Source organism: Schistocerca serialis, chromosome 3 (assembly GCF_023864345.2).
Source record: "Schistocerca serialis cubense isolate TAMUIC-IGC-003099 chromosome 3, iqSchSeri2.2, whole genome shotgun sequence".
NCBI lineage: Eukaryota > Metazoa > Arthropoda > Insecta > Orthoptera > Acrididae > Schistocerca > Schistocerca serialis.
In genome coordinates this window covers 19,512,015-19,536,355 of record NC_064640.1, presented here as the reverse complement: position 1 = coordinate 19,536,355, position 24,341 = coordinate 19,512,015, and the positions used below count along the sequence as shown (strand labels likewise).

At 40.3% G+C, this 24,341-nt stretch overlaps 1 protein-coding gene across 1 annotated transcript in view; it reads left to right on the top strand.

Annotated features, from left to right (window-relative positions):
• LOC126469681 (tyrosine-protein phosphatase 69D) overlaps positions 1–24,341 on the top strand; it is a 400,445-nt gene that overhangs the window by 230,935 nt on the left and 145,169 nt on the right. Inside the window, exons 13-14 of the mRNA XM_050096833.1 lie at positions 5,574–5,851; positions 20,499–20,745. Coding sequence (XP_049952790.1) covers positions 5,574–5,851; positions 20,499–20,745 — 525 coding nt within the window. The remainder of the gene's footprint in view (positions 1–5,573; positions 5,852–20,498; positions 20,746–24,341) is intronic.

Sequence of the window (24,341 nt, the reverse complement as noted above, 5' to 3'; positions counted from 1 at the left end):
ATCATGTGTGATCAATGGTACCACACACAGTCACGCCAGATGTTAGAAATGTAATATCATAAAGAATACAATCCATCTGTGATCATTCCCCTGGGGTCTCCACACATGGGTACATTCATTGTGATGCTGTACACAGAATTGGGCCTCATCTGAAAATATGATGCACTACCACTCCCTCATCCAGTGTCGGTGTTGGATGTACTACTGTCAGCTTGCATCTTTCTTCTGGCACATCAAGGGTAGGCACAGCAACCATCGCTGTGCTGACAGTCCATAGTGCTTATACGACACAGCTGCATACTCCTGCATAGTAAGCAAACAATAAGTCTGTGTGATTACGTAGGCTTTGCCGGAGTAATAAGTCTTGAAAGTCTCTTCGGGTTTGTGCCGGATCCTAAAATCAACTTGACTCAATATTTCGGCGATCCAACTGGTCGCCATCTTCAGGAAAATGCTGCTCCTGCTGATGAGTCCCGCTGAGGGGGGGGTAATAAGTCTGTACTCTCAGGTGCTAGTCGTATCGGGCCATTGAGATGCTGCACAGCAGTGAATTATGGCTGTAGGATCCCAACCAAAGGAGCGGCAGAGACCCCAGGTATTTGGGTGTCACTCTCGACTGTACACTGACCTACAAGGAACATTGTCTGAAGCTGAAGCAGAAAGTATCCTCCAGAAACTGCCTTCTTTGGCAACTGGCGGGATTTAACTGGGGTACACATCCACAAACGTTAAGAACAATAGCTCTTGCCGTATGCTATTCTGCAGGAGAGTATGCTAGCCCAGTGTGGTACAATTCAGTACATGCAAAGCAGGTTGATGTAGCCTTAAATGACAGCTGTAGGATTGCTACAGGCTGCCTAAGGCCAACCCCCATGGACAAAGTTCAATGTCTCACTGGGATTGCGCCATGTGATATCAGAAGAGAGGTTGCCGCTAACATCGAGAGGCATAAATGAAATACAGGGACCTCACATCCACTCTTTGGACATCAACCTATCAAGCCAAGACTGAAGTCCAGGAAGAGTTTCCTAACAACTTTACAGCCCTTAGAAGGATCAGCTGTGGCTACCCGACTCACCAAGTGGAAAGAAAGTTGCCAACACCTGTCAAACTGGATGACACCACAAGAATCCCTGCCACCTGGACACACAGAGAAGTGGGTCATCTGGAAGTCCTTGAACAGACTACATACCGAAGTCACAAGATCGAGGGACAATCTCCTTAAATGGAACATTCAACTGCCAAATGCTAACACAACACTGTGCGAATGCGGTGAACTGCATCTCTTCAAATGTAACTCATGCCCAACCAGCTGTAGCATGAAGGACTTCACGTCTGCAGCACCAAATGCTATCAAAGTTGCCCAATTCTGGCTGAACATGGAAATGAGTAATGGACACAGAGGTTGGTTAGATTAGGTGTAAATAGTGGCAGTAGATGTGAACACCATGCTGTGGGGATCAGTGCTCATGTTGCCACCACACTAGTTTGATTAATCCAGCCATGGATGTGGCACTGTTCTCCAACCCACGATGTCTGTAGATATCGAATTTTATGAACCCCAACTCTGCAGCATTCTAAAAGCTTCCCTGCTGTACTTATGTAGAGTGAAAACAACACATCCACGCATTTAGGTTTTTGTCCGTGATGACTGAAGCCATCAGAAATATGGGGTCAGTTATCATATTGGTGCAGCTTTACAACCAAGAAATCTTTACCCAAGAAGTGCACTATGAAATTTTTTTATGTACAAAGTGCTTGCACTGCCACCTAGAGACATAATATTAAGAGACTTGTACACCAGTGGATTTTTGACAGCTGCCTACCCGCTTTAATGTACTCACTCCATTTCATATATTTTTAAATGTATAGTATTAGTGATTTTCTGTGCAAAGCTCAGTTTTAAGTGTAGTGCCTTCGCTTTCGCAACAAATAGTAATAAAGCCACACTAAAAATTTTTTTGAATACCTGTATTTTCCTCTTTGGGCAATTTTGCTGTAGTTTGTTTCTCTGCCTTATATGATAACTTATTGTTTACAGTTGATGATCGAAAGGCTAGGGTAGTGGACTACAACCATTGACTTTAGGTTGTCTGCTGAGAAAAATGTTTTTGTTAATTTTAACTGTACTTATTGTGTGGCATTGTAGATGAGAAAAACCATTGTTTATTAAAACTGTAGTTAGGTCTGTAGGCCTCCTGTTTGACAACATGCGACTTGGTTATTACACCTGCAATGGCTGTGGATGTGAGTGTTCAAGGCTTTGAACATGTTGAAATGCCACATCCAGAATATTTGAAGAGCAGACTGAGCCGGGCATGTTCAGATATTTCTTGATTACAGTGGCCATTGACATTGAGTAAGGTCCCACTGACATAATACCATGGTAAAGTAGCCATGGGCAACAATGTGTTGACATTCTGCCCACAAAAAAAAAAAAAAAAAAAAAAATTTAAAACACAAACTTTGTTAATTGTTGACTTTTATTAACAACATACATTTTTTAAAAAAAGCTGCTGATATCTAAGTAGGATCCAGAACCTTAAAATATTGAATACTTATATGATAATTGAAGAGTCTAATAGAAGACTTCATTGAAAACAATAAATATTTTCTTCAAAATTTTAAAATGTAAAGCATATGACCAGTATATAAAAGAAGTGAAAGGCAACCATTCACTCACAGTGGATCAATGCGTGGAGCACAGTAACAAGACAACAGAAAACAGTATTCACAGTAGCTTTCCAGTGCTGTTCTTTTTACAGCCATAGTACTCTCTCTCTCTCTCTCTCTCTCTCTCTCTCTCTCACCACAACAATAACATGGACATCTGGACACACACACATCCATGGCTATGGTAGCCACAGGAGTGTGCATTTGACTTTCTGTGTGGTTGTTTGTATGAATGTGTGTACTATTGCTGGGAAAAGAACAATGCTCGAAAGCTTGTGTAAATGGTGTTGTGTGTTAGGTGTTACTGTGCGCCATGTATCAATCCGCTATAGGTGAGGGGTTGGCTTTCATTTATTTCATATACTATTCCATCCAGGCCCCCCATTACTGAAGTACCTGACTAAATTACAATATTTACAAAAGGTGGGTACACACCTTTGGTGTTTCTAGGATTTGTAATGAGAGTAGTAGTGTTTTACATTTCTTGGTGTTGCACTCTGATAACAACTTATTATTGTTTGTTGTTGTTGTTGTTGTTGTTGTGGTCTTCAGTCGTGAGACTGGTTTGATGCAGCTCTCCATGCTACTCTATCCTGTGCAAGCTTCTTCATCTCCCAGTACCTACTGCAACCTACATCCTGAATCTGCTTACTGTATTGATCTCTTGGTCTCCCTCTACGATTTTTACCCTCCATGCTGACCTCCAATGCTAAATTTGTGATCCCTTGATCTCTCAAAACATGTCCTACCAACCGATCCCTTCTTCTAGTCAAGTTGTGCCACAAACTTCTCTTCTCCCCAATCCTATTCAATACCTCCTCATTAGTTATGTGATCTACCCACCTTATCTTCAGCATTCTTCTGTAGCACCACATTTCGAAAGCTTCTATTCTCTTCTTGTCCAAACTGGTTATCGTCCATGTTTCACTTCCATACATGGCTACACTCCATACAAATAATTTCAGAAACGACTTCCTGACACTTAAATCTATACTCGATGTTAACAAATTTCTCTTCTTCAGAAACGATTTCCTTGCCATTGCCAGTCTACATTTTATATCCTCTCTGCTTCGACCATCATCAGTTATTTTACTCCCCAAATAGCAAAACTCCTTTACTACTTTAAGTGTCTCATTGCCTAATCTAATCCCCTCAGCATCACCCGATTTAATTTTATTTGTTATTGTTATAAGAAAGATAAATGCTGTTCTACAGCGTGCATGTAGAGAATGGCAGTGTGTGAGATGTACAGACAAGTTCCAGCTTGTGTTCTAGAGTTATTGTTTACTGTACCACAAAAGAATGAGGATATAGTTGTTACCCAGAAGTGCCTCAAAATTAGAAATCGTGGAAAACTGGAATCGACAGCCTGAAATACATTTTTGAGCAGTATTTGCCATGCACTATATCTTAGCTGATTTTCAGAAAAAAAATGTTATAGTAAAATGTGCTTGTCAGAGTTTGGCTATACCATATTTAAGTTACTGATAGGCTGTTAATAAAACTAAACTGTTGTCCCCTTCATGTACAATTGCTGTATGGGGTAGCTATAATTAAACTTTCACAACTTGAGAGGGCCTCCGTTTAAAGGAGTGGTCGTCAGATGATGAAACTTTGTGGAAACATTTCTAAGAACATTCGATGAAGAAATAACAAATGAACTATTGAAAGAAACATTTTAATTTGCACATGACAGGGAACCATTTGTTAATTGTGTAACAAGTTTACATTCCAGGTTACAAATATTGATCAATGTGATGACCATTTGCATCCTCAACAGCCTGGAATCGCATAGAGGTATCATTCCACAGTTGTTCGCAGCACTTTTACAATGGTGGACTGTGGAATGTTCAGCTGTTGTGACACAGCTTGTGCACTGCATGAAGCATCACGGATTGTGCCCAGCATTCTCAGCCATGGCAACAACTACTTCTTCAACAGTTTGTGGTGTAATTGGCCATCAGCCTCCCCCAGGAGCCATTCCCAAATCACCTGTTAATTCAAACTTCTGATACATATTCTTCAACTGCAGTGCTGAAAGAAACCTCTCTGTATTCTTTTAGTGTGCCAGTACTCACGAAGAGCAGCCGCACAATTGCTGCTGTTTCGATGAAACAGCTTTATGAGTAAACAGTTATGCAGACTGATGCTTGTGTTTCGACCCTATGTTGCTGTACCAGTACCGGTGCCTAATGTCAAGTCATGACACTAACACTACTAACAACGCAGATCCCACTGTCCGCTGTCTGAACATCATCCTGTAAAATTGGGTACTCAAATGGTAAATAGTTTTCCTGTCTACACCAGCTCAAGCAGCGAAAGTTCAATTATGACCATACTGTATATGAGACTGCGTCATGTGCCTGATGGTTTTATATAAAATTTATCATCCCAAAAACAGTTGCCATAACTGTTAAACCTTTATGCCAATCTGTGACAAGATTTTCGATCCTCGTTGCAGTTTATGTAGATTACTGCTGGAGGTACAGTTGAAATTCCCTGTAATGCTTTGAGGCATTGTACTTTCCCATGACTGTGTCTGCCCACACATTTGGACACCAAAAAGCCTACTCCTTCAATTCAGATGTTTTATAGTATGACTAGCACATTGTTGTGCTTAGAATAATATCATTAGTGTACATAGTTTTCCATTGGATGCGAACATCAGAGGATAGCTACTGTTGTGATGCCATCACTATCCTAAACCTTTCTTTAATAAGGTCAGTTTCTGTTGTGTCTCCCTCAGGACATGATACCTGAATGGTTGAAGTGATTGCTTTTGGTATAAATGTGAGTTCAGTTATACTTTTTTATTTGTCAACCTCAGACCTCCAGCTTTTTACTCATGTTTGTGATTATTTTTGTCATTTTAACCAGGATATAAATTGTCTCAATTTCAGTGACATGCTCAGTGCAGAAGTTTTCTTGGGGGATGGACACGCTCAGCAGACAAATTACTCAGCGTGCCTTCAATGTGTGGGTCTGCGTATAACCCCTACAGCTTCAACCATGCTACCCACAGTGTCTTCACCAGCAGGAGACATACCCTCTACAGTGGATACTGTACTTCGTGTGAAACGTTCACCATCGGTTGTACCTGACTTGCCACAACCTCCACCTGTTTATGATGGTCAGCTTGATGAAGGTAGCAACTACACAGGATTCATTGAAGTTGTAGGTGAGCTTTCCAAGATACTTTCAGTTAATCATGTTGTGAGAGAACTGATATGTTCTTAAAATTTTATACCATTATTCTTTTCTGTAGTTGTATTTACAGCCCATGAACTACTTCAGTCTATAGAAAAAATAACTAAATCATGCACTTCAGAATTATTGCGTTCTAAAATGAAACTTATCTCTTAGAATTATTACTTTGGTCTGACTATTTCTTATTAAAAAAGCATAATGAATAGCTTTAAAGATACAGATACAAATTAATTAAGAAGGATTTGGAAGAATACCCTTTCTGCATAACTTGAAAGTGGAGGGAAAATACATAAAAATCAGTGAGAGGGGAATCATTTGCATAGAACTGTAGGACAGAGGACAGATAAATTTCTATGTCTATCAATTATGTAACACAAACGATGTCTCCATCTTGCTGACACTTGTTCGGAATTTGAATTTTAGTAATTATACTGTGGAATCTCATTAATATGGTTACCCAAATAGCTCTGAGCACTTTGGGACATGACATCTGAGGTCATCGGTCTCCTAGAACTTAGAACTACTTAAACCTGACTAAGCTAAGAACATTACACACATCCATGCCCTAGGCAGGATTCGAACCTACGACCGTAGTGCTCGCGTGGTTCCAGACTGAAGTGCCTAGAACTGTTCGGCCACACTGGCCGGCTAATAAGTCACTCATTTCTACATTTTCCTGCATAGCACTTCCATTTGTAGAAGTCCTGGTACTAGCTGCATTAAACACATCTTAAAATGAGTTGTTTATATGTTCTCCTTCCTAGCTTAGTGCTTTCAAATTTGTCAGTATCAGTACTATTTGGCCACTGCAAATTTAGCCGCTGAAAGTGCCGGGAAATGTTGGGAGTAGAAGATTTGCAGCTGCAGGGTGAGGAGATGTGCGGGGAGACAGTGCTGTTCATTACCAGTAACTTTGTGTTTCATACAAATTGTTTGCTGTGGTAGAAATTATGCATGGAAAGGGTTCACCTAGGTTGGCATCAATTCCAAAAACTTCAGAAGTCTACAGAGAAGTACCGATCTGAGGTGAGGGTGAAGTTGTAGTGGCCAGACAATAAACCGAATATTTATTTCCGTATAACTCAGTTGTTGTTGTTCTTTTTTCATGTTTAGCATTTGATTGCATTGGCCCCGTACCTAGGTTGCATTTATCATAAATCTCTCACCCAGCGCAGAGTCCCAAGTGACTGGAAAAAAGTGCAGATGACTGCTGTATATAAGAAGAGCAAAAAGAATGGACCCACAAATTTACAAAACAATATCCTTAACATCAATTTGCTGCAAAATTCTTGGACATATTCTCAGTTCTAATATAATAAATTCTCTTGAGACGTTAAAAGCTTATGTCCACAATTAGCATGGTTTTAGAAATTACAAAACTCAGCTTGCCATTTTCTCACATGAAATACTGCGAACTATGGGTGAAGGGCAACAGGCAGATTCCACATTTCTAAATTTCCAGAAGGCATTAGAAACAGTGTCCCATTACAAGCTGTTAACGTAGATACAAGCATATGGAATAGGTTCACAGATCTGTCAATATCTCGAAGAGCTCTTGTTGTCCACGACAACGAGTCTTCATCAGAGACAAGGGTATTGTCAGGAGTGCCCCAGGGAAGTATGATACGACTGTTTTTATTCTATATATACATAAATGATTTAGTGGACAGGGTGCGTAGCAATCTCGACAGTCACCTCATTTAAATGTCTGGGCGTGACATTGCATTGCGGTACGAAATGGAACAAGCATGTGAGGATTGTGGTAGGGAAGGCGAATGGTTGACTTTGGTTTATTGGGAGAATTTTAGGAAAGTATGGTTCACCTGTAAAGGTGATTTCATATAAGATTCTAGTGCAACTTATTCTTGAGTACTGCTCAAGTGTTTGGGATCCATACCAGGTCTGATTAAAGGAAGACGTCAAAGCAATTCAGAGGCGGGTGCTAGATTTGTTACCGGTAGGTTCAAGCAACTTGTAAGCATTATGGAGATGCTTCAGGAAGTCAAACAGAAATCCCTAGAGGGAAGGCGACATTCTTTTTGGAGGTACACTATGGAGAAAATTTAGAGAACCCCCATTTGAAGCTGACTACAGAATGATTCTACTGCTGCCAAAATATGTTTTGTCTAAGAACCACAAAGTTAAGCATATTGATATTGCATGAAAAATGAACATTCTTCCATCAGCTTTAAATACAATAGTGAGCAAAAAATAAATAAATAATTTAAGCAGTATGTTTGGCAGGAGGTTCTCCAAACAAAAACAAGTGCACAATGATCAGTTTCCAGAACTGGAAAATATAGTATTGAAGTGGATAAAATAAGCTTGTGTTTCAGATATTTCAATACATGGTACTGTGGTTCGCGCTAAAGCAAAATATTAGGCACAAAAGGTGGGACCAACAGATTTCAAGGCACCCAATGGTTCGATCGAAAGCTTCAAGAACTGACAAAGATTAATGTATAAATATGTTCGAGCTTAGGCTGGAAGTGTAAACATTGAAATGTTCAGTTGTTCAGTCATGGAAGAATACTTTTTGTTCAATCATAGAAAGGCATAGTCCCAATGATGCTTTTAATACAGATTAAACAGGCTTATTTTGTACCTTCTGCATGACAGAACTCGTGTTCAGATGAGAGAAATGCTGTGACAGAAAATTTAGTAAAGAGGGGTTAACTGTCTTATTTATTACATTGTAATGAAAGTGGAAGAGATAAGTTGATGCCATTAATAACTGGAAAGGCAAAGAGTCCAAGATGCTTTAAAGTTGTGCAGACATTTCCATATAAATATGCGTCTAATGTGAAAGCAAGAGTAACAGCAACTGCATTCCAACAATTCATGCATGCTTGGGATGCAAGGTTGGGTTTTAGAAATAGGAAAATCATCTTGTTTATTGAACAGTGTGCAGCACATCCCCAGGATACATCATATCTACTTATTATAAATGTAGTATATTTCCTCCCAGCTGTACAAGCCACCAAACCAAGGAATTATAGAAAGCCTGAAACAAAAATACAGGAAGATTCCTGTAAAGAAGAGGCTGACCTGTCTTCATACAAAAGTGAGAAATGTAATGATCTTGGACTCTATACATTTAGTTAAAAGTGCCTGGAATTCCACGCAAGAAAGCACAATCTTAAAATGCTTCATCAGATACTCCTAGAAGACATCATGTCAGGAAGTGGAGGAATTGCAGCTGAACAATGATAGCAAATAATGGGGCAAGAAAAAAACACTATCTTAGCTTCGATGCATATGTCGAATGTGACAAAGGTGTTGCTGTCTTGCATTCCATGATAACTGGTGAAGTCTTGCTGGAACAGATGACAGAGAAACAAGAAGAAAGTGAAGATGAATATGAACCAGGACATTCCCTGTTCCTGCAATAGCAAAGGCTGTTGAAGCAATGGGTACAGTTAAACATTGTGCATTGAGTTTTCAGGTGGATGGAGTAGTCGTGAACGTATTACCTAAGGTGGACAATACAGTATTAAAATTAGGACAAAAAATGAACACTCAGTTATTCATATGTTTTTCAAACCTGTGTAATGACAGGACTATGTACTGTATCTAATTGTATTTCAGTGACCAATATAGTGACTGACAATAGCTTTAAAATATTTATAAAACTATTCTCAAAAAAGGCCTTGCCAAACCTCTATAAGAAATGATACAAAGGAGTGCAGTATCTTAAAATGGTCACATCCTTCAGTCAACTGACACTCGTTCCTCTCTCTGGGAAATCACTATACCTATATATATATATATATGAATATAATAGAGGGAAACATTCGACGCGGGAAAAATATATTTAAAAACAAAGATGACGTGACTTACCATACGAAAGCGCTGGCAGGTCGATAGATACACAAACAAACACATACATACACACAAAATTCAAGCTTATGTGGGTTTTAAGGGAGAGGGTAAGGAGTCATTCCAATCCCGGGAGCGGAAAGACTTACCTTAGGGGGGAAAAAAGGATACTCGCGCACACACACACATATCCATCCGCACATACACAGACACAAGCAGACATTTGTAAAGGCAAAGAGTTTGGGCAGAGATGTCAGTCGAGGCGGAAGTACAGAGGCAAAGGTGTTGTTGAAAGACAGGTGAGGTATGAGCAGTGGCAACTTGAAATTAGCGGAGGTTGAGGCCTGGCGGATAACGAGAAGAGAGGATATACTGGAGGGCAAGTTCCCATCTCCGGAGTTCTGACAGGTTGGTGTTAGTGGGAAGTATCCAGATAACCCGGACGGTGTAACACTGTGCCAAGATGTGCTGGCCGTGCACCAAGGCATGTTTAGCCACAGGGTGCTCCTCATTACCAACAAACACTGTCTGCCTGTGTCCATTCATGCGAATGAACGGTTTGTTGCTGGTCATTCCCACATAGAAAGCTTCACAGTGTAGGCAGGTCAGTTGGTAAATCACGTGGGTGCTTTCACACGTGGCTCTGCCTTTGATCGTGTACACCTTCCAGGTTACAGGACTGGAGTAGGTGGTGGTGGTGGGAGGGTGCATTGGACAGGTTTTACACTGGGGGCAGTTACAAGGGTAGGAGCCAGAGGGTAAGGAAGGTGGTTTGGGGATTTCATAGGGATGAACTAAGAGGTTACGAAGGTTAGGTGGACGGCGGAAAGACACTCTTGGTGGAGTGGGGAGGATTTCATGAAGGATGGATCTCATTTCAGGGCAGGATTTGAGGAAGTCGTATCCCTGCTGGAGAGCCACATTCAGAGTCTGATCCAGTCCCGGAAAGTATCCTGTCACAAGTGGGGCACTTTTGTGGTTCTTCTGTGTGAGGTTCTGGGTTTGAGGGGATGAGGAAGTGGCTCTGGTTATTTGCTTCTGTACCAGGTCGGGAGGGTAGTTGCGGGATGTGAAAGCTGTTTTGAGGTTGTTGGTGTAATGGTTCAGGGATTCCGGACTGGAGCAGATTCGTTTGCCACGAAGACCTAGGCTGTAGGGAGGGGACCGTTTGATGTGGAATGGGTGGCAGCTGTCATAATGGAGGTACTGTTGCTTGTTGGTGGGTTTGATGTGGACGGACTTGTGAAGCTGGCCATTGGACAGATGGAGGTCAACGTCAAGGAAAGTGGCATGGGATTTGGAGTAGGACCAGGTGAATCTGATGGAACCAAAGGAGTTGGGGTTGGAGAGGAAATTCTGGAGTTCTTCTTCACTGTGAGTCCAGATCATGAAAATGTTATCAATAAATCTGTACCAAACTTTGGGTTGGCAGGCCTGGGTAACCAAGAAGGCTTCCTCTAAGTGACCCATGAATAGGTTGGCGTACAAGGGAGCCATCCTGGTACCCATGGCTGTTCCCTTTAATTGTTGGTATGTCTGGCCTTCAAAAGTGAAGAAATTGTGGGTCAGGTTGAAGCTGGCTAAGGTAATGAGGAAAGAGGTTTCAGGTAGGGTGGCAGGTGATCGGCGTGAAAGGAAGTGCTCCATCGCAGTGAGGCCCTGGACGTGCGGAATATTTGTGTATAAGGAAGTGGCATCAATGGTTCCAAGGATGGTTTCCACGGGTAATAGATTGGGTAAGGATTCCAGGCGTTCGAGAAAGTGGTTGGTGTCTTTGATGAAGGATGGGAGACTGCATGTAATGGGTTGAAGGTGTTGATCTACGTAGGCAGAGATACGTTCTGTGGGGGCTTGGTAACCAGCTACAATGGGGCGGCCGGGATGATTGGGTTTGTGAATTTTAGGAAGAAGGTAGAAGGTAGGGGAGCGGGCAAATACTCTTTGCCTGTACAAATGTCTGCTTGTGTATGTGTATGTGCGGATGGATATGTGTGTGTGTGTGTGTGTGTGTGTGTGTGTGTGTGTGTGTGCGCGTGCGCGAGTGTATACCTGTCCTTCCTTCCCCCTAAGGTAAGTCTTTCCGCTCGCGGGATTGGAATGACTCCTTACCCTCTCCCTTAAAACCCACATCCTTTCGTCTTTCCCTCTCCTTCCCTCTTTCCTGACAAAGCAACTGTTGGTTGCGAAAGCTTGAATTTTGTGTGTATGTTTGTGTTTGTGCGTCTATGGACCTGCCAGCACTTTCGTTTGGTAAGTCACACACACACACACACACACTGTGTGTGTGTATTTTTTTAAAAACAAAGATGATGTGACTTACCATACGAAAGTGCTGGCAGGTCGATAGAAACACAAACAAACACACACATACACACAAAATTCTAGCTTTCGCAACCAATGGTTGCTTCGTCAGGAAAGAGGGAAGGAGAGGGAAAGACGAAAGCCTAAAGCCTAAAGCCTAAATGTAACCCACATCCTTTCGTCTTTCCCTAATGTGGGTTACATTTAGGCTTTCGTCTTTCCCTCTCCTTCCCTCTTTCCTGACGAAGCAACCATTGGTTGCGAAAGCTATAATTTTGTGTGTGTGTGTGTGTGTGTGTGTGTGTGTGTGTGTGTGTGTGTGTGTGTGTGTTTGCGTTTCTATCGACCTGCCAGCGCTTTCGTATGGTAAGTCACATCATCTTTGTTTTTAGATATATTTTTCCCATGTGGAATGTTTCCCTATAATATAATAGAGGGAAACATTCCACGTGGAAAAAATATATTTAAAAACAAAGATGATGTGACTTACCAAACAAAAGCGCTGGCACGTCGATAGACACACAAACATACACACAAAATTCAAGCTTTCGCAACAAACTGTTGCCTCATCAGGAAAGAGGGAAGGAGAGGGAAAGACGAAAGGATGTGGGTTTTAAGGGAGAGGGTAAGGAGTCATTCCAATCCCGAGAGTGGAAAGACTTACCTTAGGGGGATGTCTGCTTGTGTCTGTATATGTGTGGATGGATATGTGTGTGTGTGTGTGTGTGTGTGTGTGTGTGTGTGTGTGTGTGTGTGCGCGAGTGTATACCCGTCCTTTTTTCCTCCTAAGGTAAGTCTTTCCGCTCCCGGGATTGGAATGACTCCTTACCCTCTCCCTTAAAACCTACATCCTTTCGTCTTTCCCTCTCCTTCCCTCTTTCCTGATGAGGCAAACATACTTTGTGACATTAGTGTAAACTCAGCCCACTTCTTGAATAAATATAAAATATCACATGCCAGGTTCATTTTTTGGAGGCTAGAGGGTACACTCTGGCGTCACGTGACTTTCCTGTATTCCAGTGGACTGATGGCAGAAGTGTACAGACCCAACGTATTGGATTTATCGCTTGTTGCCATAGTTAACATATTGTTGTTTCTTTTGTACTAAAGTGTAATTTTTGGAGTTTCTGAGTGTAATATTCTAAATCTGTTCTCAGTAAGACACATTTTGAACTATAATTTATTGAGATAGAATCTCTGGAAGTGTGGCATTAGGGTATTGCATATTACCCCAAATCTTGAAATATGGTACCCTTAATTCTGCATTTTCACCAATGAAAAACTCGAATTATTACCATATTAGTACGGTCCCTTCTGCCCCCCCCCCCCCCCCCCCAAACAAACCATCCAACCTCCTGCTTGTGACATTCAAAATCTGTGGTCCCTTCAAAAACACGCTAATGAGATTCCTCTGTGCTCATTGTTGCTTGCCGGATCTCACTTCATGCTTTTCTCTCTCCTGACCGGGTATTTGAAGACCATTTTTCTCTCCTGATAACACCTCCATCCCACCTCCCCCCTCCCCTCAAAACATTACTACCCTTTGTAATCTTTGTGTCTTTATGAAGGAATTATTATTCAGATCTGAAAGCTCAGGATTTAGTAGGTTGTGTATCTGTGATACCTGCTTTGTGATTGCCCTTGTGTCAGCAACTGGTAAGCTGTTGCCTACTTCGTGTCACAATGTAAATCCTTTACAACTCTGATATTAATTCAAGTTAGGGTACCTAATGCCACTGCTTAAAAGAGCAGATAACGGGTTTTCCAATATTTCACTTGGACATCGAATATAGACAATAGCTGATACCAGATCGATTTCATACTAATACAGAGTAAATTCCGGACATGGATGAGAAATGCCAAAGCTTATCCAGGAGAAGATATTTACTCTGACCACAACTTGGTTGTAGTAGATGTGCAGGTTAGATTGAAAAGAACGTTGGTAGGTAAAGTGAGAGAGAAATTTAACTTGGATGCTCTAAAGGAAAAAGAAATAACCAAAAAGCTTGAAGAGTTCAGAGACAAGTGGAAAATTAGAGAAAAGACAGAGGGCATAAATGAACAGTGGAACCAGTTCAGAGACACCCTGAAAGCAACCAGTAAAGATGTTGTTGGTCTGCTGAAGTGCAAGCGGAGAAGGAAACCAGCTGAAGTGCAAGCGGAGAAGGAAACCGTGGGTTATCAATGATGTGATATTGAAGATGGCAGAAAGGAGAAATGGAAAAACGCGCAAACTGATTAAGAAAAAAGGCAATACAGAAGACTGAACAATGAGCTGAGAAGAGTAACTGATCAGTCAAGGGAAAAATGGACGAGAGAAATCTGCTCAGAAATTGAGACACTGGAGAAAGAGGGCAAGTACGAAAAGATGTATCAAGTAGCCGAGGAAATAGTATTTCAGGGAAGGAAGAACAAAACGAATATTGAGATACAAGGGAGAGATGGAACTCTTATAAGTGACCCACGCACTGTTCAGAATAGATGGAAAGAATATATTGAAACTCTCTATGAAGTGGATCAAAGACCTTCCGATCTGCAAATTGAGAAGGAAGAATCAGTAAATGAAGATGAAAAAGCATATTTTATCCTAGGTTCAGAGGTAAATAAGGCATTGGCAGAACTTACAAACAACAAAGCGTGTGGTGTAGATGACATTCTGGCAGAAATCTTAATGAGTTTAAAAGAAACAGGCAAAAATGGGTTGACCTCTCTTTGCGAGTGCATGTGTGACAAAGGAGAATGGCCAGAAGACTTTCTCGGAAGTATAATAGTCCCGATCCCAAAAAGAGTGAAGACCACAGGACAATCAGCCTAATATCACAGGCAGCAAAAGTAGTTCTTTGAATTCTGAATAGGAGGCTATATGGAATGCTGGAAGAAACACTTGGTGAAGAACAATGTGGTTTCACAAGGGGAAAGGGAACACGAGATGCCATTGGACTTCAAAGAACCATTGGTGAAAGATACATAGAAAAGGGTAAAGAAGTGTATGCTGTCTTCATAGACCTTGAAAAGGCCTTTGATAGAGCGCAGTGGGATAAGCTGTTAGATATCTTGAAAAAGAAGGGAATAAAGTGGAAGGAGACAAGATTAATCGCAAATCTGTACCTGAATCAGAAAGTTCACATACGAATAGGCAATGGGATCTTTGAAGGCAGCAAGATTGGGAGAGGTGTTAGACAGGGTTGTTGTCTCTTGCCGATCTTATTTAACATCCATCTGGAGGAAGTGCTGGAAAACTGTTTGAATGGGACAAGAGGCGTCAGGATAGGTGGGTGGAAAATTGAATGTATAAGATTTGTGGATGACATGGCGATCCTCGCAGAAAGTAAAGAGATGCTGACTCAAATGCTAAATGACTAAAGAAAAGAAAAGTGAAAATTAAGTTGGAGTTGGAAATCATAGAACAGTAAGAGCATTCAAGTATTTAGGAAGTTGGATTAAAGAAGACGTGGATTGCCAACAAGATATTAAAGCGAGTATGGCTCTGGTGAAAGAGGCATTTCGAAAGCAGAGAAGACTCCTAACTAGTTATTTAAGTAATTAAGGAAGCGACTGGTTAAGTGCTTCATATTGAGTGTTTCCTCGTATGGAGCAGAAACGTGGACTTTCAGAAAGAAGGATGTGAAGAGAATTGAAGCTTGTGAAATGTGGATATGGGATAGAATGGAGAAGATCAGCTGGACTGATAAAGTCAGGAATGAAGAAGTACTGAGGATAGTTGGAGAAAAACAGAGGATCCTGCTGACAGTGAAGAACAGGAAACTAAACTGGATAGGCCACAATCTAAGAAGAGATTGTCTTCTAGTAGAGGCCATTTGAAAGTTTCATTCCGTGAAAGAGAGGGAGGGGCAGGAGGAGGTTTCAGGTGCTGGATGTCATCAGCAGGCCACAAGGAGGGTACCAAAGAATGGAGAGGAATGCAAAAGACAGAGAAGCATGGAGGGCTATGCAGTCAAAACCTGCCGCAAGACAGACAACCTGATGATGATGATGATGATGATGATGATGCCCTAAGAGGGAGATTTGATAAACTCACACAGAATTAATATAATATGTGTCAAATATAATGTAATGGGGAAAAAAACTATCCCGTGATCTAGTTGGTAATAATGAAATAGCAATTATATTTCTTTAGCAAAAAATTTCATTTTACAGATTAGCAAATAGAGCAAACAATAAATGTTGAAAGTTAGGAACTATTTCTCATTTGTCTCTGTTTCCCAAATGCCATAGGAGCATAGTCGATATGAATACCTTTTACCTTCTTATTGCCATTTATGTAGTTTTTAAGAAGCATTATGTATTTGTTGTGGAATCTTACATGGTAACACCTGTGCTGCAGTTGTAAAGTGAATTTCTACAGCAGTTAAGATTTTGTGTGATATTTGGTTGTAGCAAGGTTTAAATTCCTGCCAGCCATTTGAATGTATGTTTCGATGGATCCCCTAATCCACTCAAGGCAAATACTGGGATAGTTCAGTTAATAGGATCACGGTACGTTCTCCAGCTTTATGCTTGTCCAAACTGAGCTTGTGCTGCAGCTCTAATGATCCTGATCTTGATGGAATACTATAATTTAACCTTTATTATTTGTAGCTTGATTACCTGGTGTGTGTGTGTGTGTGTGTGTGTGTGTGTGTGTGTGTGTGTGTGTGTGTGTGTGTGCGCGCGCGTCACAAAAAACAAGTGACCCTAGGACAACTTCTTGGAAACATTTGGAAGGACATGTGGAAAAGAAATAATGAATACACCATTGAAAGAAACACATTTTAATTACTACATGAGAGGTCAACATACACTAATTGCATATCATATTTACACTTCAGGTTACAAGTGTTGCTCATTGTGACAACCATCTGCGCCTCACAAGAGATTGTTCTACTATTGCCCAAAACATCGCAGGTAGGGCATTGGCTACCTCCCTTACTACACTCAACTCCAACCTCCAACCTATGTTAGTGTCTCGTTGATAAATCCTGTTCTTCAGGTAACCCCACAGCCAAAAATATCACAGATTCAAATCTGGTGATCTTGGTGACCACGCAGTTTGGAGCAGTCAGTCAATGATTAGCTTTTCTCTTAATGTCTTATGGAGTAACCAAGTGACCTAATGAGCAATGTGAGGTGGAGCTCCACCATGCATCCAAACAGTTGAGTCTAAAGTACCTCTCTCTGTTGGTAAATCAGATAACAGTATTGTGTGCCATTCATACTGCATGTCCTTGGTACTTGGGGTCACAGTTACTGAAAGAAAAAATGGTTGTTCACTATGCAGGGGAAGTTCATAAATGTTTGTTGGTGGTGGTAATCCCCAAATGTGACAATTGTGAGTGTTCACTGCCTCAGTGAATGTAAAGTGTGCTTCATCACTCCACAAAATGTTCCAGTGCCACATGTTGTCAATATCAAGCCTTGCCAGGAATGGAAGAGCAAAGTCTACTCTAATATTCACAAAAGTTGATGAGTAATGTGAAGTTTATACGGATACCATTTCACAGTTGTTTCCAGAACTTTTTGAATGGTGGACCATGGTATATTCAGCTCATGCACTGCTAAGAGATCACACATTGCGTCCAGCCTTGTCAGCCATGGCAACAGTAATTTCTTCAACAATTTGTGGCACAATTGGTTGTTGTCTCTCCTATGAGCAGTTCCCAAATCACCAATTAATTCAAATTTCCAATTCATCTTCTTCAAACCTGGTATGGAAAAAGACCTCCCTGTCTTCCTTTAATGCATCAATATTCATAAAGAGCAGCAGCTCTTTTACTTCCGTTTTGGTAAAACAGCGCTATGAGTAAAGCCGTGCTCACCTTGTTTAGTCCTGTGTTGACTGTCTGCAACTGTAATGCACATTTATGCATGTGTTTCAACCCTACATTGCCGGACCAGTGCCAAACCCTAATGACAAGTCACAACACTAACACTTCTAACAACATACATTATGTGATCAAACGTATCTGGACACCTGGCTGAAAATGACTTACAGGTTCGTGGCACCCTCCATTGGTAATGCTGGAATTGAATATGGTGTAGGCCCAACCTTAGCCTTAATGACAGCTTCCACTATCACAGGCATACATTCATTCAGGTGCTGGAAGGTTTCTTGGGGAATGGTAGCCCATTCTTCATGGAGTGTTGCATTGAGGAGAGGTATTGATGTTGGTCTGTGAGGCCTGGCACGAAGTCAGCGTTCCAAAACATCCCAAAGGTGTTCTGTAGGATTCAGGTTAGGACTCTGTGCAGGCCAGTCAATTACAGGGATGTTATTGTCATGCCTTATGATAGGTGCTCGATCATGTTGAAAGATGCAATTCCCATTCCCGATTGCTCTTCAACAGTGGGAAGCAAGAAGGTGCTTAAAATATCAATGTAGGCCTGTGCTGTGATAGTGCCATGCAAAACAACAAGGGGTGCAAGCCCCCTCCATGAAAACCATGACCACACCACACCATAACATCACTGCCTCCGTATTTTACTGTTGGCACTACATATGCTGGCAGATGACATTCACCGGGCATTCGCCATACCCACACCCTGCCATTGGATCACCAAATTGTGTACTGTGATTCATTACTCCACACAATGTGTTTCCACTGTTCAATCATCCAACGTTTACACTCCTTACACCAAGCGAGGCGTCATTTGACATTTACCAGCTTGATGTGTGGGCTATGAGGCCACTCGCTCTTGAAATCCAAGTTTTCTCACTTCCCGCCTACCTGTCATAGTACTTGAAGTGGATCCTGATGCAGTTTGGAATTCTTGTGCAATGGTCTGGATAGATGTCTGCCTATTATACATTACGACCCTCTTCAACTGTCGGCGGTTTTTGTCAGTCAACAGATGAGGTCAAGCTGTACGCTTTTGTGTTGTATGTGTCCTTTCACATTTCCACTTCACTATCAAATCGGAAACAGTGGACGTACAAACATACGCCACAAGTGACACCCAATCACCTGCCCATGTTCGAAGTCTGTGAGTTCTACAGAGTGCCCCATTCTGCTCTCTCACAGTGTCTAATGACTACCGAGGTCGCTGATATGGAGTACCTGGCAGTAGGTGGCAGCACAATGCACCTAATATGAAAAACGTATTAATTCATTATATTTTTTTTTTATTTTTGTCTGGATACTTGTGATCACATAGTGTAAGTCCTGCAGCGCACAATCTGAACGTCATTCCTATAAAGTTGGATACTCATACAGTGAGTTGTTTCCCATCTACACTGGCTCATTGATGAAAGTTTCGTCATAACCACCCTGTACTATCTGCAGGCAACCACCTCTTCGATCTTCTCTCCAGGTCAGTGGAAAATCGCTTTAAAGTCTCTATCTCCCAGAAAATCATATTCATATCTGGTATATCTATTGTTTATCTAAGGAAGTCAAATACCTGATATTAATTTTAATTTGAGCTAGGGTTATGTTAATTGTTTTGAAATGGATAAAATTTTGTCACCCAGGAAACAATTTCAAAGTTGCCATGTCATGTCTTGAAAACTATTCAACTCGTTGACATACTTATATTTTTAACTGCCTTGTCTGGCAACAGTTATTTCCAGAGTTTTCTATCACATTGTGTTTGTTATGCTGTAGGTCTCTGTTAATGTTTCAGATCATGTCGGAAATGTTTTCTTAGTTGTAATTGAGGCTGGAGCTATATTCTTTCCTGAAATAAATATGATTTGCACAGCTAGAAATATTTTTTACTTTTGAACTGGCAGGCACAAAACTTTGTGCAGTGGAAGTCATAACACAGTGAGAGCCAACAAGGCAGGCTCCCACTGCTGCAGTTTTCCTTGGAGCAGTCCAATCTGCTTGCTGTCAAATGACAGCTAATTTTAAATACATGAGAAAAAAATATTTATACAGGTTTTTAAATTAAGCCTCTACAACTGACACTGATATGAAGACTTGTTTTTAAGCAAAGAGAAGACAACTCTTTGCAGCTTGGTCCCAATCTTCCTTTATGCCCACTACAAACAAAACAAAACTTTTGGACAACTGAAAACCCACTGAATTTCAGTAATTAGTAGAAATAGATAATGAATGGCCTTCATTGCCCCAATAAGATTTGTAACTTGCATATTTTGGTGAAGGCATTAATTTACATAAGCAAGTATTTCGTGAAATAACAAACAGTACAGTACTGGAGAAATATATTGTATGGAGATGCTGTTATAATAGACTGGAAGTATGAATTCATGCTGCCAGGGTATTGAATACAATCATGTTCAAAGCTGCAAAATATGGATGAAATTAATTTGGTAATAGATGTAGGAAGAAATGATACTTTCAGTTGATGTAGCCTTAAAAGTGAATCAACCAGCCTATCTCACAAACCCCCTCTCATTCAAAAAAATGTGTAAATGTTTGCCTAGACCAATCAGTTCTTTACAAATGTTAATACCCATTCTGATTAGCAGTTTCCCGTTTCAAAGAATGTTGGTTTCATAGTGTGAAGTTATTAGATAAAATGTCTGATTTTTTCAGTGTATGGAGAAGGACGATCATTGTTGCCAGCATACAGTTCGTACCTGACAACCTTGAGCCCAGGTCCTGGCCCGGCTGCCCTTCGGGCTGAGCCCTCTCAACATGTCCTGTCACTGGTGCTGCAATTACTTTGTGCTTTAACTGTGATCATGCTGGTGCTTCTATTGTCACTCTGTTTGCTGCAACGATATACAAAGCATGTTGCTGAGGCACAGGGTGTGGAAATGACACTTGCAAATTCATTTAGGTAAGTACAGTTCAGGCAACTTTGTGAGCCATATGCCAGCAAAGAAATTAACATCTTTACATTTTCCATGTTGAGTTATTTTGAATAATTGTGTATAAATATATGTTATGCTTGTGCATTGCCATTACACTGTGAGAAGATGCCCCATTCCTCAAATTTAATTGGTGGTGATTCCAGTCAGTTTTTGTCATTCCTTCTATCATTTAATCACTTGTTAATGGAATTCGGTATTGGTCTCTGAAGTATTACAGCTAATAATGAGGTGAAAAATTACTTGCGTGCCTTAGAGATAGTGTTGAAATCATTGGAATTTGGGTTTCGTTATGTTCATACGTGAGACTCAGGCCATCTCCTACATCTAACAAGACCTCCTTGGCAAGTTAACTTTACAGTATGTGTAGTACAGTAGCAGTAAATTAACAACAACAATAATAATAATAATAATAATAATAATGTATAGGAATGGATGTCTGTTATTTGAAAAAAAGTCATTGTAATTAACACCGATTTTTGTAATTTCCGCATTTCATTTTTTTCATATGTGAGTAGTGACTGCATTAAGTAGCATATGACTGCAGTATAAAAAGAACCAATTTGGGAAATAAGTTAACTGGTTTGGTGGAGAGCGCGAAATATAAGAGCAGTCAAATGAAAATGAGGCAGGCTTTATAATGAGCATGGCACAGATGTTAGTAACACAGGTAGGCACGTTCACTGCTGTGCCATTTGTCTGTTAGACATGCTTGAGGTGTGCATCAAACTTCACTACAGAGGCCAGGATGGAAGAACAGAGAGGTGTAGTGCTGTTTTTGACTGCCGAAGGTGTGTCGGGAAATTAAATTTGTGCCTGAATGTCTGTTGTGTGTAACGAAAAAGGTGTGTCACATGCGTGTGTTTTTGCATGGAATGAATGATTTTGAGAAGGTGATGTGTAATTGAAAGACAGCAGTCAACCAGATCAGGCTCATTATGCCATTACCCCTTTGAGCATAGCTGTGGTGGTTCCTGCTATCAGAAATGATGGATGAGTGCTCTGCCAACTGAGCTACCCAAGCACGACTCATGACCCGTCCTCACAATTTTATTTCCGCCAGCATCAGTGTGATGCCGACCGTTGTTAGTTGAGCAGTGCTCATGTACCAAATAGTTTTATCTTGTGACCTCGGTTTTAAATATTTTATGGAAAAGAATGACCATGAGAGCAGTTGTTTTTTGATTTGTTTTTATAATGATTTTATATCAGCTGTTCTGCCTCATGTATTGTTATATCCAAATGGTTTATAAATGTTAACCTATATTCAGATCCGATGATAGCACCTTTAGTGTCTTCAAAACCGGTTATCCAGTAAACAGTATTTAAGCGATCTTGGCTTTTGAATTATTTCTATTTACAGAGACCTGGCAAATCCTGAATTACTGAAGAAGTGTCTGCATGGTCAGACTCAAAATCCCAATGAGTTGTTCAATAATCATATATGGACTCACTTACCAAAAAATGTTTTTGTTGGAATGAAGACACTAAAGTGGGGGGTCAGTGATGCTCTTGTTGCTTTAATGATGGCAACATTGGTAGGGTGAAAGTGCATATGGGAATTAATCCTGGAGCAAACTGCATCAGAGAACTTGAACGGATGGACAAGGTTTGCATTGATAAAGCAAAGTATGCAGCACAGTTGGCCACTAAGGAGTCCAGAAAGAAGAAAAGAAGAAAAAACTTGGAAGAAGATCAAGAGGATGATATACAGTACGGTGCAGGGTGCTTCTGAGTGGCTAAAAATAAAAAATTAAGTATATATTAAATGAGTTAGTCTTTTGAAACTTTAGAAGCCATTCCAGAAAATTTACATTTTCTGTTGTATTTTTCCCTAAATCTCGGAAACCACTTCGAGTAGAGTATTCATATTTTCAGGGAGTAATAACATACATATCCTGAGTCTACTGAACTAAAATAACAACATAATGTTACATATAATTAAAATTATTTAGGATAATGTATAAAAGAAGTACAGTACACAAAATTTTAACCGTGTAGTTAAAAAATTGTATTTCCCAAAGTAGTGGTTGAAATGTAATTATTGTAGTACAGTAGACTTAGAGCATACAGTTTAATGGCCTGTAAAAGATTCATGTCAATGGCTACAATGGTTCCTTAAATACAGGGAAGCCAAAGTCGCTAAATTTAACATTGTCGGGATAGGGCGTTCCAACTCCCCTTAAGTGCTATTGACGTGTTTGTGTGTCCCATTCTGCCAACTGTCTCACTGCTGTGGATGAGCTAATTCCATATCTTAGTGAATAAAATAATTTCAAGCATTTATCATACAACATACCTCTTTGCATGCTATCATTTGCAAAAAAACATCGTTTTGATATCCTGGACTATTGAAGAAATATGAAGATTGTTATGACCATATGATTACCCAACATACGGGGACAGAATAGGGCTCGCAGCTCCCAATTGTCCACCAGTTGTAAAAAACAATATCTTGAGAACAAAATGAGATACATCACTCTGCTCTCAGTTTTAAATAAAATTTTGATATCGTATCTACATTTTATGGATTGCAGTGTATGAGCTGAAATCAACCATACACAGAGTCTAGGCAACACGTTTTTACCTCTGCAAGCTCTTTGATACTCACGCAGTGTTTTATTTAATTTGATGCAGCCCAATAACTGTGATGAATAACGAAAAGAAATTCAGTCCTTTATTGAGTGAAAATGTAACACTGTAATATGCATAATTTTACTCTCTGAGTGTTTTTCTTAAAATCGGATGATAAGTATTTCCCAGCGGCCAGAATGCAGTCTGTCAGCATAGTTAGCAGTAGTAGGTGAGCAGTACAGCTAAAACAAAGCAACCCTGAGTGCAGAGAGTATGTCTGTAGCAGTCAGAGTGTGAATATTTTATCTTCATATTTTTTTGTAATGCAGATATATCTCCAGTTATTATAATGATCCATTTTATGTCCGTTATTTGGTTAGTGGAATACTTTGACATTATACTTTAGCTCTCCAAATTTGTGCCCTGTATTGTGTATGTGTGTGGCTGCTGTTGATGTTGTGTGTATAGGCTTTAATGTGTGTATACCTGGTGTTGAAATCTCTTCCTGTTTGTCCTAGGCAGAACATGCAGCATTCCCCACATGTTACTTTGTATATTCCAGAGCTTGAGTGTGGGTCACAATTACACTTAGCTTTGTTTTATTTTTTGTTGTAGTTTATTAGATGTACAAGTAGAAAACCAAATTTTTTATTTTGTGGTTTTTGAAAGTATTTGCAATTTTCTGTGATATATTGCAAATGTAAGGGGTGCTAGGTATACAGTTGTTGTTGTTGTGTTTTTGTTTTTTTTGTTTTTTTCTCCAGTATGGTGTTGACCATGCAAGCAGTATAATCATTGGCAACTGCTATCTGTTTCACTATGTTGCATGTTCTCATTGTTCAAAGGTATTTTAGTTGCCCTATGTAGCATTGACCTGTATGCTGCCTGTTAGTGGATGTTTGGGTAACATGAGGTTGCAGGGATTGTGGTGTCACTCATTGTATTTTTCCTATAAATTTTGATTGTGCATACGGTGTTGTCTTGTGATATT